The sequence below is a fragment of the Zootoca vivipara genome, chromosome 13, assembly GCF_963506605.1.
Source record: "Zootoca vivipara chromosome 13, rZooViv1.1, whole genome shotgun sequence".
In the NCBI taxonomy this organism is placed as follows: Eukaryota; Metazoa; Chordata; class Lepidosauria; order Squamata; family Lacertidae; genus Zootoca; species Zootoca vivipara.
In genome coordinates this window covers 25,720,934-25,742,146 of record NC_083288.1, presented here as the reverse complement: position 1 = coordinate 25,742,146, position 21,213 = coordinate 25,720,934, and the positions used below count along the sequence as shown (strand labels likewise).

Sequence of the window (21,213 nt, the reverse complement as noted above, 5' to 3'; positions counted from 1 at the left end):
TGTTTTAAGCAGCTGGGGGAAACCCGAGCCGCACGCGCAAAGGTTCCGCCTTGGTGGCTAGGGCAGGGGATTGTGGGAGATGTAGTTCTTTGTTCTACTTCAAGGCTTGAGAAACTATTGAGCGAAATTTCCCCTTCCATTTAGAAGCAGAGAGAAGAATCCCCATCTCTGCCTCCCCTTCAAGCGCTTACAATCGTGTCTCGTCCACTTACAAGCAGTATTGTCATCTCTAATTACCTTTTTAAAATCTCTTCCAGCTGTCCCAATTTTCCTTTAAAAAAAGAAACAAAAAAACCCAGTCCCTATATTATTGCCCTTATTTTTGCCCTTCAAAAATTCCTTTGTTCGGTGCAGGTTTCTTGAATGATCACTCCTCTCCTCTGGGTCTCTAGAAGTTCAATCTTGGGCTGTGGGAACAGATATATAGCTTCCCTCCAATGCACATCGGTGTAAGCAACATGTACACACACTGGCAGTCTGCACACTACCTTTGAAGCACATTATTTGCCTAAAAGAATTCTGGGCACTGTGGTTTACCTACCACAGAATTACAGTTCCCAGCAAACTGCAGTGTCCAGAATTCTTTGAGAGGGGGAAATGTGCTTTGAATGTGCTTTAGTATGTATGCAGCCACACATGCACACCCGTCATGCATAGAGTTTCATGTAGCTCCACCTGCCATTTCACATACAGTCATGCCTCGGTTTAAGTATGCCTCGGTTTGAATACTTTCAGTTTAAGTACTCCGCGGACCCATCTGGAATGGATTAAACCACTTTCTATTACTTTCAATGGGAAAGTTCGCTTCAGGTTAAGTACGCTTCAGGTTAAGTACAGACTTCCGGAACCAATTGTATACTTAAACCGAGGTACCACTGTACTGGTGAGGTTAATTTTGATAACAGATTGAAGATAACGTATTGTATGCTTTCCTTGCCTATCTTCAACCTGAACAAACACCCTGGCTTTTCAATCAAGTGAAGAACTGGCTATTGACAAGTAAATACGGCATAGCATTAATTGGGGCAGTAAGAAAGTTATGTGCTTAAAATATGTGGTGTGACCATAGTTTTTAACATTTGCAGTAGAAGCAGAGATGAGGCAAAATGTGCAGATACTGTTGTTTTATAGCTGCTTTCCCTGTCAGTTTTTTACTCTTCACCCCAGAAAAAGTCGTGGACACCCACAGGCAGAGCTCATAGCAAAGTGAAGTAATAGGAAAGCCTTGTTGTTGTTGTTGTTGTTGTTGTTGTTTAGTCCTTTGGTTGTGTCCGACTCTTCGTGACCCCATGGACCAGAGCACGCCAGGCACTTCTCCTCCACTGCCTCCTGAAGTTTGGTCAAACTCATGTTCGTAGCTTCGAGAACACTGTCCAACCATCTCGTCCTCTGTCCCCTTCTCCTTGTGCCCTCCATCTTTCCCAACATCAGGGTCTTTTCCAGGGAGTCTTCTCTTCTCATGAGGTGGCCAAAGTATTGGAGCCTCAGCTTCAGGATCTGTCCTTCCAGTGAGCACTCAGGGCTGATTTCCTTCAGAATGGGATAGGTTTGATCTTCTTGCAGTCCATGGGACTAGCAATAAATAAAGCGACCCATGCTTCTATCTCTTTCCCCTGAGACTTTATTCCTTTTCCTGAAGAGGCTTAATCCCTTGAAAGGTCTGGTTAGATCTGCAGGCCTAACAAATAGCAACCACCCTAACCAGACCTCATGAGCAACAGAATCTGGAGGAATTGTTTGCCTCTGTGGTCAGAAAGCATCCTGGTTGTGGCTCCTGAATTTCTTCATCTCCCAGCTTCGTCAGAAAGGAAGGGTAGAAGCCATTGCAAATTTATTCTAATTCATGTACCAACAGAACTGTCCATTGCTTAAAGGTTATAGATGTGAACTAATTGTTTTAAAACAATCTATGGTTGTGGTTATGACCGCATCAGCATTACAATGAAGCGTGGCAAATTTTATTTTTCAGTGACTGCTGCCTGGACAGTGTATGCATTTGATTGTACTCAATATTTCAAGGTAGCAGCCCTTTTTGCTAGGGACAAAGTCCCAATGAATTCAATGAAAATTACTTCTCTAAGTAGACACCTCCAGGGATTCATGTGTATACTCTTCCAAGGGCTGCTCTGCAGAGATTACAGCTCCGACGTTAATTTAAATACATTCTATATGATAATTATGCATTCCACTGAATACCTGTCAGACCTGAACCCGTTGCCCGATAGTAGCCTGAACTGGATGACCCTGGGTTCTCATGTTTTGAAAGAGGGAGATAGTTCTCTCTCCCTATTCATTCTCTCCATACCATTCATCAATTTATAAATTTTGAGATTACATCGTCATAGGGTAGGGGGGATTAAAACCAAAAAGCTGCCTCTTAAGTGTTCTTCCCTACCCCACATAAGCTGCAACATGCTCTGTTTTTCCAGTCTTTTTACAGCCTCATTCTGTGCAGAATTAGGTGGACAGACTAAGCATGGATACCAAGATTAGTTAAGTTCACAGAAGGAAAGATTTCCTGTCCTCATTGTCCCGTCCCCCCCAGTAACCACCTGTGTCTTCTGGAAAGCCTGTCTGGAGGGTCAGGGGCTGTTATTGAAGATTGTGTGATGGGAAAGATGGAATCACTTAAAATTGTGTGGACCTCTCCCTGGCTTGGGACAATTCCTCTTCTTCTGACGGGAAAAGCTGTTCAATAGTTGAACGGACTCCCTTGGAAGGTGGTGCACTCCACTGGAGGTTTTTAAAAACAGGTTGGTCTGCCAGGGATTCTTTAGCTGTGATTTCTGCATTGCAGGGGGTTGGACTGGATGACCCTTGAGGCCCCTTCCAACCTTCAGCAGCTCCCCATCTGCCATATCCCACATAAAAAGAAGGGCCCCCAACTCTCCAGAGATGCTTTTGGGGAGGCACAGCCGACTACTGTGGGGAGAAGGGATGTGAAACTTTCATTTCATGAACTTCCTTAAGTTAACTTACATTAGGATCTGAGCCAGTAAATCTAGACATTTCTGCCTCTGCAAAGGATTGGGCTATTAATCGGCCCCTTTAATTGTTTCTTGTAGCTCTGGAAATTCCTTTTTGAGATGGGGTGGCGGGGTGCGGGGTGACCAGCAGCTGATTCCTGTGTAAATGTAGCATAATGTACATAATGTCTGTATGATGATAAGGCTTTTTAAAAAATCAGTCCCTTTCCTAAGGCCTTTTTATATTCCATTGTCCCAATACTGGTAGGGAAGATATTCTTTTCAGGCCCTGGTGTTTTGCAATGCTGGGATTGCAAAGGTAAATGTTCTCCTCTCTTTCAGGTGGAACCCAGGGAATTAAAACCCACTCCTTGCAAACAGCTGCAAGGCATGGGAAAAAAATATGACTGAGGGGAAAGAAAAGAATCAGTTAACACCACAAGAAAGTCACACACAGAGAGCCTTTGGCTGCCTGCTGCAGGGTTTAAAGGAAGCCTTGAAAGAACCCATTCTCTAGCAATTCCTCCACGTTCCAAGAATTTCCTCCGCAGAGTGCAGCCTCTCAAGCCAACTGCCCCTTCTTCTAAAGTCGTCTCCCACCCACTGGCCTTTCATATCTGAGACAGACAAACACAGAGAGAAACTACAACAAGCCCAGCAAAGCAGCAATTGGCAGCAAAGCGAGGCTGCCAAAATGGGCAAGGAAGTACAGCAAACTGGCAAGGTCTGCTGCACGAACGACTTTCTCATAATCCGTCAGGAGTCAGGATTTTGCCACAAGCCCAGCAGTGCTCAAAGCATCTGGGAGGCTCTTCCTGAAAAGGGGTTTAGGCAGAGGAGAGCAGCAAGGCTGTGGGAGGATCGAGAAGAGAGGGATTCTTAAACAGTCACCCTGGTGTTTTGAAGGCAGTTGGGGGGGGGAGCAGCAAACTTCCTTGTAAGCGCTAAAACGAAAAAGCACACCATTAGCACCCAAGGAGAAATATTTCCCTTATTCGGTTCAAGGCTTTTGGCCAGGGGAGGAAACATTTCCTGTACTCTCTCAGACTAAACCTGCTACCACACCAAGTTCCGACACCAGCTCTGCGTTCGAGGTAGAGGGTTCCTACAGCTGGAGGCTCTGTACATCATGTAACTTCCTCTTAGGCCACAGGGAAAATAATAAATTGGTGGAAGCCTGTCATGGCACAATGATAAGCACTACCGGTAGCTGCCTGGAGTGTTGGGAAAGAGGAATGGGTTTGTACACGCCTTGAGTCCCTGAGATGTTTGTTGGTCAGGATGAATGACTGAACAGAGCTAATTGGGGCAGGCAGGGGAGAACCTTGGGCCAGGGGGAAAATACCTCAAGACTCTACTTTAAGCCATGCCCTCTCTGGCCTCTCACTTCTCAGACTCCTCACTTATTTTTGGCTGGAATGGATCCTTGACCTGAGATAATGCCTCTTGCCTACCTGGATGAAGGTGTGTGTGCCTTCCAAAGGTGGGGGTGCCACTACTGAGAAGCCCCCCCCCCCCGGGCCCTGCCTCTTGACCCTCATCAAACATGCCTCGGATATCAAAGGGACTGAGAGAAGGGCCCTTTGGGGAGACCTCAAGATTCGGACAGGTTCCTACAGGGAGAAGGAAGTCCTTTAGGTAAATACACCTCCTCGGCCATTCAGGGTACTTTGAATTGTGCCTGTAAATGAGCCAGCGGAGCTGTCGCAACTGGGAGTGACATGCTCCTCCCTGCAAGCAGGACCTCTTGCACGGCTCTCCTGTTGACTTCGTCAGGGTGTGGACAAGAGAGCTTTCTATCGGGACCAGGCACCAATTAATTATTACGGCTACTTCCCTGAGATCCACATTTCCCTTTCACATTTACTTCACCTACTTGCCGGAACCTTTTTGCAGGGAGCGTGTTTTGTGTGTTGTTCTTCATCAGATCATTTTCAGGGGGCGTATTCCAGTATTTCAGGGGGCGTATTCTTGTATTGTGCTGGCTTTTAACGCTCTTTTCCCACCCCCAACCCGAGAATACTCATCTTCTACAGTCATTCTTCTGTCTCTTTTCATAGTCAGACAGGTTTGCGTGATTGACTAAAAATGTAAACATTTTGAACTGCTTTGTTCCTGCAAGTGCAAAGGGCCCAGAGCTCAAGCTTGCCCAACAGCGGGCAGCCTCCAATCTGGAAGCCTTCACATGCCCAGAGGCACTGCCATCTGCACAAGTAGCTCACATTAATGGTACAAAGTCCCGGTCAAGAGATTGTGCTAAGAAATCTGGAAATTCCTGGTGCACTGACATGTACTGCAATCCTATCAACTCAGGAGTAAGTCCCACTGAGTACAAGTGGTTTTACTTTCAGGAAATTGATGTAGGATTGTGACCTGAATCTCATCTCAGCTATGAAGTTGCTAGGTAAGCCTCTCCTCTCTCTTAGCCTCCCTTCCTGCAGAATGGGAAGTACAATACATATAGGTTTTTTTTGTAAGGATCACTGTACAGTACTTATCACGCAAAGTGCCTTGATAATTCTAAAATGGTATATAAATGTTCATTTAATATCATTTTGCAGAACTGAGGCCCCACCTGCACTTATGCATTTAAAGTACTATCATACCAGTTGAAACAGTAACAACTTCCTTCAAAGGACCCTGGGAACTGTAGTTTGCAAAAGGTGCGGAAAAGTGCTAGGAGACCTCTATTTCCCTTACAGAGCTACAATTTTCGGAGTGGCTTCACCAAAAATAAAAAATCACTCTTTCCAAGCAACTCTAGGAAATGCGGATCTGCGAGGGGGAAAGGCATCTCCTAACAACTCTCAGCACCCTTAACAAACTATGCTTCCCACAATTGGGGCTGGGGGCAGGTTTAAAGTATTATGATACTGCTTTAAATGCACAGGGCAGATGGGGTTTGAGCTTTGTCAGTGGCAACAAGTCCTGGAGCTGAACCTTGGCTATTCCAGAAATCTCTCAGTCCTTCCCATTTTAGATTGATTCGTCTACTACATGACTGCTGATCTCTCCCAAGTACATTTTAGATTTACGTTAGAAATGTGCAGTGGTTAGAGGGCTAGGCTAGGATCTGGGAGAACAAGGTTCAAATCCCCACTCAGCCATGAAGCTCAATGGGTTATGTTGGGCCAGTCACTCACTCTCCGCCTAGCCTACCTCACAAGGTTGTTGTGAGGTTAAAAGGAGAAGTCTGCATGCTGGGTTGTAAATGTAACAAATAATAAGTTGTCAGCTTTAAGTGGTTCAAGCTTACAGACTTATTTTGAGTTTTGTTGTTGTTTAGTCGTTTAGTCGTGTCCGACTCTTTGTGACCCCATGGACCACAGCACGCCAGGCACTCCTGTCTTGCACTGCCTCCCGCAGTTTGGTCAAACTCATGTTCGTAGCTTCGAGAACACTGTCCAACCATCTTGTCCTCTGTCGTCCCCTTCTCCTAGTGCCCTCCATCTTTCCCAACATCAGGGTCTTTTCCAAGGATTCTTCTCTTCTCATGAGGTGGCCAAATTATTGGAGCCTCAGCTTCAGGATCTGTCCTTCCAGGGAGCACTCAGGGCTGATTTCCTTAAGAATGGATAGGTTTGATCTTCTTGCAGTCCATGGGACTCTCAAGAGTCTCCTCCAGCACCATAATTCAAAAGCATCAATTCTTCGGCGATCAGCCTTCTTTATGGTCCAGCTCTCACTTCCATACATCGCTACTGGGAAAACCATAGCTTTAACTATACGGACCTTTGTCGGCAAGGTGATGTCTCTGCTTTTTAAGATGCTGTCTAGGTTTGTCATTGCTTTTGAGTTTAAGCCCTATTATATACAACTGCAATGTAAAAGTTGACTGCTGAGGCTGAATTTTAATATGAATTCAATCCCCAGCATCCACAGGTAGGGGATTCTGGCCTGAAACCAGAGCTGCTGCCAGTCAGTGTAGACAACAGGAAGCTAGATGGGCGAATTGGTCTGACCTGACATAAGGCAACATCCAGGGTGCTTTGAGCTACCAGCATGTTACGGGTTAAGGCTCCTTTGAGTCTTGCTTTTCGGATTTTTGTAATCTGATATTTCAAATGCATTGCAGGGGGTTGGACTAGATGACTCCTGAGGTCCCTTCCAAGTTTACAATTCTATGATTCTAAATGACGGTTTCTGTTGCTAGCTGGCTCGAGCGGATTGTGATTTCTCAAGAAATCACATGTGCTTTATTAAATCGTAAGGTCCTTCAGAAAGGTAACTATACCGATTTCTGGTGACGGTCCGGAATCATGTATTTTACAGTATTCAAACAACCAATATTAATTATTTGCCTCCTAATCGGTTAATTAAGGTCTTTTGAAATATTGGACAGTTCTATTTATAACACAGCTGTTTCTCCCCCCCCCAACCCCATTCCAGATTTACATACTTTCCTCTCCCCACCGCCCCCTCCACCTTAAATTATTTGGCAAGCGGAGCCTTCATTTAATTTCATTCCAAGAAATATATATATTTCCCTTCTCTTTGTCCATTCAAGGTCGATGCTCTGAACTGGAAAGTGTCCAAAGAAATCGCCCAAGGAGAAGGAATGGAATTCCACCTTCAGCAACAAGGAGGCAAAGCAAAACGTTTCGCAAAGTTTCCTCCTCTCTCCAGCTTTGATTTCCCACGAGGCAAAGAACGGCTTTGGCGTGCTCCGACGAAGAACTTGTTTGCCACTCCCGAGGGAGCAGGAATCCTGCTCCGGAGCGCGCTCGGAGCGCGTTCCCGACGCCTGGTGCTGGTGGGAGAGACACTGAGAAGAGGTGGTGGCTTCTGGTAGTGGCTTTTTTTTTTTTTTGTAAAGGAAGTGAAAAGGGTTGAAAAGTTGGGTTGCAAGGAAAAGTGCAAAGGGGGAAGCGAAACTCGAGAAAACAAACCGGGCACGATTGCCAAGGCGCTTGGAGAAAACAAAAATAAAAATCTCCTCCCACCTTCCTTCTCTTGCCCGGACGAAATTATGAGCTGGGATTTGCAATGAAAAAACAATGGGGCCCATCCCCAGCCCCTGCTGTTTTTGCATGGGGTTCTTCTTGGTTTCGGTCTGGCCAGGAGTTGTTTGGAGCACGGAAGGTAAGTTTCAACCCTTATGTTTGTTTCTATTTCTGTTTATTGGTGGGGGGGGGGGAGGCAAAGAAAAAGAAGAAGAGGGAAGGCATCAAGGAGGGAATCTCTCAGCCAGTTTTGCAACCAAGAAAGGGAGCTCCAAGTTGGAAGAAATAAGAGGGGGGGGGGGAGAAACCTATGCAAACTTGTTGATTTTCGGGTTTCGTTGTTCGGGGCGGGATTATTTAATGAATTAGCCGCGTGTTTTTGATTAATTAATTAATTCCTGGTCTCCGGGTCAAGTGGGTGGCCGGGGGCGGGGGCGTTGGTGGGTGGGTGGGGGGTTACAAAAGCTCAGTTCTTTGCATTGTTCCAAACGTTGTGGGAGTTGGGTCTGGGAAATGGGGCCAGGGAGAACTTTACGCTCCTCTGATCGTCGGTTGCGCCGAGATTTCGGGCCACGCGCGTCTTCAAGGAAACGGGCCCTTTAAGAACTCGTTGGGGCGCGGATTAGCTGCCCTTGAAGATGTCGGCGGCCGCCCTCTCTGCCCCCTTTTCGCCCCCCTCCAAGCCCGAGCTGCACGGGAAAAGGGTGCATGTTTGCAGAGCCGCCCTTGCGACGCGTGTTTTTGCGCGACTCGCGCAGGGCGCTTCTGTTCCGCGTTGGCAATCGCTTGCAAGCTGGGCGGTGGAGAGCTTAGCTGCCAAGTTTTCCCTTTTCTCGCGAGGAAGCCTATTCAGCATAAGGGACAATCCCTGTAAAAAAGGGATAACTTGGCAGCTATGGTGGAGAGACAGCTCTACTCTTGAGTCGGTTAGGGCAGAGTTAAACGATGTAGCCTTGTTGTTTGGGTTACACATTGCAGTGGATGTGTGAGAGAGAGAAGGGGAGGGTTTTGCCTGGGAAGGAGGAGGCGGGAGATGGTGCTGGACGGAGCGGGACTTGTTCTCATTCAGTCTCGGCGAGTTAACGTGACTTAAATCCCCAGCAGGCTACCCCCCGCCGTGTGTCAAAACTTGCCGAAGGGCATTGCTCCGGAGATTCCAAATGCCTTTCCTTAAAAACATAAGAAGTGCCTTATGGCAGGAGTGGGGAACCTTTGCCCCCCATCCCCCAGCTCTCATTAGCCCTAGCAAGGATGGCCCAGTGGGCAAGGAGGAGAGAAATTGGAAGTACAGCAACATCTGGATGAGCACAGCCGTCTGTTCAAGAACTTTGTAAATTTGCAGATCATCCGCAGATCTTGGGGCGGTTGACCGCATAAAAACACAATTTTAAAACATGAAAAACATAGTAAAAATAAGAGCAGCAAGAAACCGATAATCCCTCCCATTCCCACAACACATTTAAAAGGACATCGGATGTCCCTCAGCCAAAGGCACGTTTTTGACTGGCGCCTAAAGGTGTATAAAAGGAGAAGTTCCCTGGGGAGATTATTTCACAAATGGGGAGCCACCGCAGAAAAGGCCCGTTCTCGTGTTGCCACGACTTCTCATGGAGGAGGCACACAAAGAAGGGCCTCAGAAGATGATCTCAGGGTCCAGGTAGGTTCATATGGAAGGAGGCAGTCCTTGAGGTATCATATTGTTGCAGGACTACAACTTCCACCATCCTGACCATGGCCTGTGCTGCCTGGGGTTGATTGACATGGGGAGTCCTGAAGCAATATGGAGAGGCGCCGATCCCCAGGCCTGTACCATCAAGAGGCTGTAAAAGATCCATAAAAATGTGAAGCACAACCAAGAAAGGGGTGGGTGGACACAAAACTAATCTAAGGACTAAAATGCAGTAAAACCATAGTTGTTATTATTTGTGAATAAAGAGATATGTACTGTACCTGGTGCTGAAAGTTTAGGTGTTCAGTGAGCCTCTCTGGAGGCTTATTTTGTTGTCTTCTGAGACGGACAGATGCCAATAATACTGGTCCCAAATCATTTAGGGCTTAAAAAAAATAATACTAGCACTTTGAATTGGACCAGTGCAGATGAAAAGAACCCTCCCCTTTGGGAATCTTGCTGCCCTGTTTTGAGCTAGCTGGAGTTTCCAGTTCTTTTTCAAAGGAAGCCCCACCACACAGGACCATCCTTGAAGAGTAGGTGAAGATATGTAAAGTCATCTTTATTTAGGAGAGGAGAAGCACTGTAGCTGGGGGGTGGGGAGCATCTGTTTTGCGTGTAAGGTGCCAGGTTTGATCACTGACCTCTCCAGGTGGGAGGCAATACGGCGTTAGATGGACTGACTCTATAAGATATTACATTCCCATAAGAGCTTTCATCTGATGAGTTTGAGCTATTGTAAAACTGTGGGTTAATTTTTTTGCATTGTGGTTTTTATGATCGATGTTCTTAATTGTTTGATTGCAAAACAAACACAAAACTGTTCATATAGTTTAGCTGCAAGGAACCCTGCCAAGGGAAGAATCAAATGCCGGAATGGAACCAAGAGCACGAGCTGCAGGAATTCAGCTGATGAAGTTTCCCCCTACCTCTCATGTTGTGTTCGTGGGGACTTCACCAATTAAATTATGCCAGGTTGATGTTAAAACTCAGAGGAGCAGGGCTGGTGCAAAGCAAAGAGGTTGAAACTGTATGCTGAATGGTTTGATAAGTGTATATGGGCTTCATGCTGGATACTCTGCATCCCACAGATCTCCAGAGTGGCTATACAAATAATACCTGAAGTGGGGGCCCCGTTTTCACCACTGGAGCCAGCTTTCTGTCTCTGGAGATCTGAAGAGATGTGCATGTAGGAATGGAGCAAGGGGAACTGTTCTCATTGGTGTTGGTTGGGCTTTGCATTTCAGCCTGGTTCTGCATCTTGAATGGAGAATGTGAATTCTGCCAGCAGCCCTGGCAAATTGGCTCTAGTAACTACACACAATTTAAATGTTTAGAGTTGGGACTTAAGTTGGACCAAAATCTGACTTGAGTTGATGATGTTATTTTAGGCAAGGAAGGAAAATTTGATGGGGTTTACTGGAATGTTGCAAAACTTCTGATGTGGCAAGGGAAGATATGCTAACAACATGCTGTAAATGACACAAAGGGGATTATTTGATCATCCATTCTTGTCATTACTGGCTCCTTGCTTTGCTACATGCTGTCCTTTGGCTCTTTTTACTGTGAAGTGCAGCAGGCAAAGGCTGTGTTGTTTGTAAATAATTTTTTAATCCCTTGGATTTCGTCATCTTTTGTTTTGTTTCATAATCCCGCTAAGAAAATCCAGTGGTTGGGTTCCAAAGTGAGGGGTTGCTGGGGCTCAAAGACTCCTGTTTGCTTTTCTCCCTACCACCAGGTGCATGAGAATTGTTTGTGGCCAGGGATTTAAGAAATGTGTTCACAACCCAGATGGTCTTTTCTCCTGCATATTATATTTTAAATCAATTAACACAGTCACACATATTTGGAGATTTAGGAAATGTGTAGAATTAGGATGTACCAGTCAGTCAAAAAGTTGCCAATGAAGGAGGCGGATTTGAGTGCAAGTAGGTGTTGCAGCCTTTGTATTGTTTGGCTGAAGAATGCTGTATGACTTGAAAGCTTGCATACTCCAGAGGTAGACTTAAATGCAGATAGTTGTTGGGTTGTAAAAACATGGTGTGCTCTGCGGATTCAAACAATACATTGGTGCCTCGCAAGATGAATTTAATTCGTTTTGCGAAAAATTCGTCTTGCGAATCACGGTTTTCCATAGGAATGCATTGAAATTTCTTTTTTTTTGCCCATAGGAACGCATTAATTAAATTTCAATGCATTCCTGTGGGAAACCGCGATTCGCAAGACGAATTTTTCGCAAAATGAATTCATCTTGCGAGTCACCATCAGATCGCAAGACGCATTCGTCTTGCAAAAAATTCGTCTTGCAGGGCATTTGTCTTGCGAGGTACCACTGTACTCTAGTCAGGGTTCTGCTCAAGAGCATGTGATGCCAAGATTATGCTTGGGCCATCTCTGCAGTCTAATATGTAATGTACTACAGTGATGCTGGTCCACTTGGCAGGGTTGTTGTAAGGAGTGCTTTGTTTATTTTTTAAGAGAAAAAAGGTGTCCGTACCCACCATGAAGTTGTTACAGTAAGTGCCGCACTTTTAACATTTGGCAGGAAAAGGTTCTGAGCACCCCCAGGAAAAAAAAGCACTGGTTGTAAGGATTATTGAGTTAATCTGTGTGTCTTTTTAAAAAAGCCCTTGTAAATCTTGAACAGACCCCAAAACCTATTTCACAGACCCAAACCAGATGCTACTTTCATAGCTTTCCTAGATTGACACAGATAATTCTGTTGGAGACTCCTAAGAATTCCTACTTTTCTGAAAGTTTGTTTGCCATGTCAATAAATGGTGACCTAGAGATACAATCCTTTGCTCAGAGCAGGGTGAACATAGGGGAACAGCAGTGACCCAAAGCAAAGGTGTGAGACAATAATTTGGCAAGTTCCCAACTTGATTTTCATTCTTTAATCTTCCTTCTTTCTTCCTTGTTGTTGTTGTTGTAGTCGTGTCCGACTCTTCGTGACCCCATGGACCAGAGCACGCCAGGCACTCCTGTCTTCCACTGCCTCCCGCAGTTTGGTCAAACTCATGTTCATAGCTTCGAGAACACTGTCCAACCATCTCGTCCTCTGTCATCCCCTTCTCCTTGTGCCCTCCATCTTTTCCAACAACAAGGTCTTTTCCAGGGGGTCTTCTCTTCTTATGAGGTGGCCAAAGTCTTGGAGCCTCAGCTTCAGGATCTGTCCTTCCAGTGAGCACTCAGGCTGATTTCCTTCAGAATGGATAGGTTTGATCTTCTTGCAGTCCATGGGACTCTCAAGAGTCTCCTCCAACACCATAATTCAAAAGCATCAATTCTTCGGCTATCAGCCTTCTTTATGGTCCAGCTCTCACTTCCATACATCACTACAGTGGTGCCTCGCTAGACGAACTTAGTTCGTTCCACGGGTCTTTTCTTATAACGAAAAATTCGTCTAGCGAATCTCATAGGAACGCATTGAATTTTTTTTAATGGTTTTTTTTGCCCATAGGAACGCATTAATTGAATTTCAATGCATTCCTATGGGAAACCGTGATTCGCTAGACGAATTTTTCATAAAACGAATTCGTCTAGCGAGGCAACCTCCTTTTGAAAAATCCTTTCGTTAAGCGGAAATTTCGTTAAGCAGGGCATTCGTTAAGCGAGGCACCACTGTACTGGGAAAACCATAGCTTTAACTATACGGACCTTTGTTGGCAAGGTGATGTCTCTTCCTTGAGTTGGGATATTAGCATGAGGTTTGGGGGTGTGTGGTACACAACTCCCTTGACCTTAGTTAGCTTGTTTCCATAGTGACCTTCAGACTCCCGCCAGAACCTCTCCCACCCCCCCAAACCTCTCTTCTATTGCAGCTGCTGTTAAATATTAAACTCTCTAATGGTTTTACAGAGCAAGCAAGCAACCTTCAACCTCCCAACTCTCCACCAATTCAGCTCTCTTCCCCGGCAACTTACCCCTGTTCGTTAATAGCAGAATGTGGTGGGCAATTGTAACAGACATTGCCATGCTCTGAACTCCCAGGAGTTCTTTCTGCTGTAAGATGACCAAAAGAGGGAAGGGGAGATAGATATGGTAAGCACTACTCACTTACCACAGGCAACTGGTGTCCCTGCCCCCAGACTGTTAAAAAAAGGTAAAGGTAAATGACCCCTGACAGTTCAGTCCAGTCGTGGATGACTCCGGGGTTGCGCGCTCATCTCGCTTTACTGGCTGAGGGAGCCAACGTTTGTCCGCAGACAGTTTTTCTGAGTCATGTGGCCAGCATGATTAAGCCGCTTCTGGCGAAACCAGAGCAGCGCACCGAAACGCCGTTTACCTTCTTGCCGGAGCGGTACTTATTTATCTGCTTGCACTTTGACGTGCTTTCGAACTGCTAGGTTGGCAGGAGCTGGGACCGAGCCCAGGGCTCAGTGGTTTACGCCACAGCGCCAGACTGTTGCAGCACCCCAAATCCCTCAGGAGCAGCAGCAGCATGACTCAAGCGCTATGCATTGCCATGCCAGTCTAGAATTGCATCACAACTTCTTCTGTGTCATTACAGGGGGTCCTGCGGCTCACTTGTTTTGACGACATGCTATTTTCTAGGTTCCCCTTAAATATACTGCTATCTTAAGTGATTGCACTTGGAATAGTTTGTTTGTTGCTTAAAGCATTCACCAATTTGCTGTGTAGCTGTTTGCAATAGATCCAGGGGGGAATGGAATGTTCCACGGGTTATAGACAACCTGGGATGGGGGACCTGTGGCCTTCCAGATGATGTCAGACTCCATCTCCCATCAGCCTCGGCCACCATGGCTAATGGTTAGGGATGATGGGAGTTGGAGGCCAGCAACATGTGTGTGTGTGCAGCTGCTATAGCTCCTTTGTCTTTACCAGCTCTCTTATGCTCCTCACCAAGATTAGAGATCAAAGTACCAAGTCTGGACGGGAAATTGAGAGGCACTGCTAGTAGTGCCATGCCACACGGGTGGCTGTTCCTTTTGGCCTCCTCTCCCTTCTGCTTCTGCTAAGTAAGAATGCATCTAGGAAGCCCACCAGCTTAGGAGGAGCCCCAGCAAAGCACAGTTTGCCAGGGGCTCCCTCAAAGCCGGGAGCTGTTCAAGCAGGAGACGGAGAATTGGAGGCCAAATGGGTGCTTATTAGACAGCATCTGTCCATCAACATCTTTTAAATTTCATGCTTTGGTTTGCCAGAATTCTGCCTCCTTGGAGATGTGGTCAGGTCTAGTGCCTTATCTCCATCCATTCTGGCTCTGTTGATGGGGCTCACGAAGGGTGTGCATCTTCTGTCCTTTCCTTGAGAACTCATTCGTAATACGATTCCATAAAGATTCCATAAACCAAAAGAACTAGCATGGTAGAGTGGACAGGGGAGAAATGGGAATTGTCCCGTTAGGGTGAGTCTGGAAAGGAAACGGGGAGTGGGGGACTGAATCTGTAAAAAAATAGAATGTTTTTTTTGCTCTTGTAGGGAACATGTGGTCTTCCAGATGAGCTGGACTACACCTTCCATCATTCTTGCCCATTGGGCTTGTTGGCTGGGGCTGATGGGAATTTGAGTCAAATGGGTTCCTGACCCCAGGAGTGCTAATTCAGAGTTTGGTCATTGCATCCTTACTGTTATCAGGCCAATGTCCCATCTAGTCTACTATGCTGTATCCAACAGCAGCTAGATGGGCAGAATGTGAAGGTGATGGACTTTGTCTGTTGTTTGCCTGTAGAATCACCTGGCTTTTAGAGAGATGCTTCTTCTTAACATTGATGTTCCATTTAGCTATTTTAGCTGTTCATAGATCTGTTAGCTATCTGCCTTGACATAGTCTGATCCTTCCGAAAAACTCCTAGTGACCATCCTCACACTGTGTTGTGCAGAATTCTTTAGGTTAACCGTGCGTTGTGTGAAGAAGGAAGTGTTTACCGCGCTATTTTATGAGTCTTACCTGAATTTGTTTTTTTCTTTTTGTGTCTGCAAACATGCGAAGCCTGAAGGTGGAGTGGGTGGAATGGGGAAATTCAGAATAGGACATACCATAGCACTGAAGGCAGCTGAGTCAAAGGACTGGAGATTTTTTAGAAGGAGAAACTGTTTGTGGGCATTGTGCTTGGACCACACCTCTGCCTTGTACTCAGGTTGTGATTTTATTCATTTATTCATTTGTTCTTTATTCAATTTATATCCCGCCCTTCCTCCAGGGCGCAAATCACTTGACCTTCAGGTCCAGCACTCTTGTTTTAATACCTTTGGGATGCTCACAAGCAGCTCGCGAGGACAACAATGTTCCCTTGTTGTTTATCTGCAACATCTGGTATTCAGAAATATGCTGTGTCTGAATGCAGAGGTTCTAGTTAGCTATGGTTTCTTCTGTTGGAAGAATTGGGGTTGAGCCACAGAAAAGTAGGTATAATTTATAGCTCATTTCTTGCAGGCACCTGGTGCCCTGTACAATAGCATACTAACTTTCCTTGCTATAATCCTCTTGCTGAATTAATTGGAAACAAGTGGATCCACTTGCCTCGGCCATATTTTGTTTGCTGGTTTGTTTACAGATGCCTACAGGGACCCAGGTGGCGCTGTGGTTAAACCACTGAGCCTAGGGCTTGCTGATCAGAAGGTCGGCGGTTCGAATCCCTGTGACGGGGTGAGCTCCCGTTGCTTGGTCCCAGCTCCTGCCAACCTAGCAGTTCGAAAGCACGTCAAAATGCAAGTAGATACATAGGACCCGCTACAGCGGGAAGGTAAACGGCGTTTCCATGTGCTGCTCTGGTTTGCCAGAAGCAGCTTTGTCATGCTGGCCACATGACTTAGAAGCTATACGCCGGCTCCCTCGGCCAATAATGCGAGATGAGCGCGCAACCCCAGAGTCGGTCACGACTGGACCTAATGGTCAGGGGTCCCTTTACCTTTAATCCATTTTTAAAGTTTTTTTTTAAAAAGTGGTGCAAGGAGGAGAGCATCTACGAAAGCTGTGAGGGCTCGGTCCGGAACTGAATCTCGCCAGCTGTAATGAAGTTAATTTTAATGTGTCCTCCAACTCTTTTTATACCAAGCGCTAGAAAAGAGCCCAGGCCCTCTGTTTGTCTGGGTGGCCCAAGCCTGAGGCCTCTTACTGCCTGGTTGCTGGGAGCCCACTGGCGGACACACGAAGAACTCGGGCAGCTGGGAGTTGACTTTATTACGGGCCCCTTTTCAGTCGATTGTCCTGTAGGAGAGTCCCCACTGAGCTCTAGACGCCGAGGAAGCGAGACTGCTGTTTGGGAAGTGACATGGCTGTTGCGGCTCGGCCATGGAAGAATTCCCCATCAGGTGTCTTGCTATGGGCAACGCACAATCATAGAATATATAGGGCTTCATTTGGGGTTAAAGAATGCCAAAGGAGCAGGGTTTCTGAGACTGCTGTAAGGATTCCTGGATCCCCCAGCAAACGCTAGTCTCTTGCCCATTTTGCTCTCTGTAGGATGTGGGGACAGCACTTTTCTTGACGTCTGTCTTTCCCGGCTTCTCAAAAACCTCCCACTTGTGTCTGGAAACTTATCTGTAGTGTTTGCTGGAACTTGCGGTTTCTCTGACACACTTTATGGTAGCCTTGCTTACCAGACTGGCGTCTCTGTCCTTACGTGGGCAAGTATTGAACCCCTTGCATGAGGCTTAGTTTTCTTCCAAAGCCCTTTCTCTTTCAATCCTAGCATCTGTAGGCTTAGATGCCCTAACTGATTTTGAGATGCACCCTTCAAAACACGGGGAGCTATAAATGTGCCTTTTTTAAAAGAAGAAAAGAAAAAAAAGAATGCTGAATTTCACCAACCACACATTTTAAAAACCTGCCAAATTTTGGTGTTCTTGCGGATAGTGTCATTTTTATGGTGTAGCCACTAGGTGACCCTGGATATAGCTGTAACTGGATGAAGTCACATTTCCTGTGCTGTGCTGCTGTTGTTAAAAAACGAGATAATAAAATTCTTGTCTAGCTTCCTGGTGTGACTTATGCCTTCCATGGCAGAGTGCATTTATCCAGAACCCTGTGATAGAATTGCATGTCAGAGCTGACTCAGCTCTGAAATGTGTGACGTAAATTTGAAGTGGGTCTCTGAAAGCGCACAGAGTACATTTCCCCTCTTCTTTGTGTTGCTGTATCAGCTCTCTCCCACGTGAGAATATCCAGAAGGCACAAAGTTGTTTACCCCTGTGTTAGAGACTGAGCCCTGTACCTGTCAAATGCTTAGCAGCTCCTTCCTTTTCACAGCCTCTGCCTTTACTGTAGGTCTTGATCTCCCAGTGGCAACTGGGCTGGGCGGAGTGGGGGCGCTTATCTTGATTCTAGCTCCTTTAAGCTGCATGGGCATGCCCAGAATGTGTGGAAGGTTGGCTCCACCAGCATTGCTTCAACAAGACACTTTTCCTTTCTAAAACATGCCTGGCTTGAAAAAGCAGTTTTGTTGTCAAACCCTGCCAAACCCGCCTGGGGGTAGTCTAATGACACCATTGATCCAGGAGGGAGAAGGGTTGAGCGCAGCTTCTGCTGCAGAAGTCATTCCTCAAAGAATCCCCCCCAAAGGCCAATCTAGGCCTCCACCCATAAATGCTTTCTTCGTTCTAAAATGGAGATTGTCTAGTGAATTCACCTGCAATATTTTCAGAACCAGCACCTCAGTCCCAACCTGAAAATCTATATTTCATTTTCTTTCCTTCCTTCCTTCCTTCCTTCTTTCTTTCTTTCTTTCTTCTACCATAAATGTCCATATTTCTCCTTTTCTCCCCAGGAGGCTAGCTGCAATTGGAGCAGGGCTCCTACATCCGTCAATAGTTGCAAAGCAGGTTATGTTTTGACGTTCTTTGTTGGCTGTATAGCTTTGTTGACCTAAAAATTGGCAGGTGCAGCGTGTGTGCAGGGAGGGGGCTCTACACCCGGAGAAATCCCCCATTCTGTGTAACGTTTAGCAGTAAAGGGGTTCTGTGACCCTTTGTCATCTGATCATACAATCTAGAACAAACTAGTGGTTGTACTCATGGTAAAGTTCTATTTAGATGCTGTCAAAGTTCTAATCTATTGATGGTGTATAGTGGATTAAAATGCAGGGGGAACCTTCAGCTCAGATCCTGCCTCAGCCATAAACTCTATTACATTTAATAAGAGAGGTTTTTTCCCCCCACGTTGTCAGTCAACACAGTGTTGTTGTTGCTGCTGCTGCCGCCGCCTTTACCATGTTGCTGCTGGCTTACCATCTAAGGCTGCTGTACCTATTATTTTACTGTGCTAAAAACATTTCATACAATTTCTGCAACTATAGAAGATCCAAATTTTGCCATTGGTTGCCGTGCCAAAGTAGTTGTTTTAATCAATTGTCCATAATACACCTAGGACTTGGGCCACAGCTTCTCCATCCTAGCGCCAGTTCGTTAAAATTAAGTTTTAGAGAGATAATACATGTCCCTTGGAAGTGTGCACTCACCCTCTCTCTCTCTCCAGTTCTTTAAATAAAAATTACCAGTCCTTACAATAAAAAAAACCTCCTCTTGATTTTAAACAAAACTTGTTTCCGCGTTGCCATACTGCAGGTATAGACAGTGAATCTACCAACCTTGCTTACCAGCCTTGTATTGTGAGTTGCCTGGCACTTGACCCTGTGCATTTACAGCCGCAATCAGACAGCTCTATCAGGTTATATATTCTCCTGCCTGCTGGGCTGTTTGTTCAGCTTGGTAGGCCAGAAGTTGTGCACACCTGATACAGTTGGGAAGTATTGCTGGGTAGAAACACTCATAACATCCACCATTTTTTGGGGGAAATCTCCTCCCCCTCCTCCCCATAAGTACCTGGGCTACACTGGGTTACAATACATTTCACAGATGGACAAAGGGATCCTTGCAGAAAAGATTCCTGCCTGAATTGATGCCTTTGCCATTACAGTGGTTCCCCGCAAGACGAATGCCTCATACAACGAAAAACTCTCAAGACGAAAGCGTTTTGCGTTGCTCGAGGCGTCTCGCAAGACGAAGTTTCCTATGGCCGCGCTTCACAAGACGAATAGGAACGCATTAATTAAATGGGTAGACCGGCTAAACCGGCTAAATGGTAAATCGCGCTTCGCAAGATGAAATTTTCGCTATACGAAGCGACTCACGGAACATATTAATTTCATCTTGCGAGGTACCACTGTACTGACTTCTGAGGTCTATGTACTCTGCTGCAGACTGTACTTGCAAGTAGCTTGCCCTACACCACTTTAAAAGCAGAAAAGGGTGTTTGTTCATTTGGTGGACACTTTCATTTAGTGAAAGATACACTAGGAAGACACACTTGCCGTAATACATTACCAATAACTCGAAGGGAATCTTGCCAGCTGCAGAACATGAAATGGAAAGCTTTATCTTCAAGCATGATACTTCATCCTTCATTGACATTCATGCCGACAAGAATCCGGTCAGAGATTTCGTTTCTTAAAAATCCTGGCTGGGGTGGGTGGGACTGAAATGCCACAAATGAAGAGTTGTGTATGCATACTAAACAACATTTTTGCAAGGCATTCCCCCAAAGGCAAATGAGAGAAAAATGATTTATCAGGGAGAGGTACCCAAAATAGAGTCGGCTGGAGCAGATGAAATCAAAAAAACAATTTGAAAGTCTGTGGAACTCGTTCTGAGATTATTTTCAGATAGTTCTCAGCCACATGGTAAACCGGAGTCCACCTGTTCATTGTTTTTAACCTACTTATTAGTCCCGCCTCGCTTATTGCTTCATTCCCGCTGAACGTTGAACCTGACTTGAATCAGGCTTTTTTTTTTTTTGCCAACAGGAATGTGTCAGTTTCTTCCCCACTGTCCAGACTTTTATCTGATTGGGAGCTACTGGGATGTGTGTCTGTGGAATCGGTCACTTGGCTGCCACTGGGCTCCTTGGCGTCACGTTGCCGATCCTCTAGAGGCGAAGGCTGTTTCTGCTTCTCTTTCTGGTGCTTGTCTGTGCAGGAAAGAGGGTTGCGCAAACGGCCCGCGTGGGAATGGAGTAAACATGGGGAGAAGACGCCCATCCCAACCAGAAAAACAAGCTTGTTTCTCTCCTGCTCTGAATGTTATAACTGGCCTGTTATTTCTTAGTGCCAATCTCCTTTCCCCCGCCCTCCGCTTTCAAGGAGCAAAGTGCAAAATCTCCCGTGCATAGCAAGTCTGAAGAACGGTCCTTTCCCCACAGAAAGCCTTTAAAGCTTGTTTCTATTCGGCCCCTGTTTAAGGAAGGCCATATTAACTATACTTTTATAATGTTTCTGAGTTCTGTTTCCTAAGGGTGCTCGAAGTGGCATGCTAGTAAGAGAAAAACAAAAGAAGAAAAAACATTTGCACTTACTTGCTCCTCTAATGATTTAATACAGTGCAATTGCAATGAAGCTTTTTATTTGTTGCAGCAAGTTATACAGTGGGGGGGTGGGGGCAGGGTGGGTGCCGCCAGCAAGAAACCCTGCTTTGTATCATCTCAGTTCTTACCATGTATAATGGCCCACGAAGCACAGCCTCACATCCCTGAATGCCACAAACCCGGAAGTGAGTGTTCCGGTTTGCGAACGTTTTTTGGAAGTCGAATGTCCGACGGGGCTTCTGCAGCTTCTGATTGAGTAAACTCCTGCAGCCAACTGGAAGCCACGCCTTGATTTTCAAACTTTTGGAAGTCGAA

General features: G+C 45.9%; 1 protein-coding gene across 1 annotated transcript in view; it reads left to right on the top strand.

The window, feature by feature from the left end:
- Positions 1-7,604: 7,604 nt before the first annotated feature.
- The window catches only part of ERBB2 (erb-b2 receptor tyrosine kinase 2), a 60,683-nt gene continuing 47,074 nt past the window's right edge, over positions 7,605-21,213 (top strand). Inside the window, exon 1 of the mRNA XM_035134300.2 lies at positions 7,605-8,048. Within this exon, the coding sequence (XP_034990191.2) occupies positions 7,964-8,048 (85 nt within the window). The 5' untranslated portion in view covers positions 7,605-7,963. The remainder of the gene's footprint in view (positions 8,049-21,213) is intronic.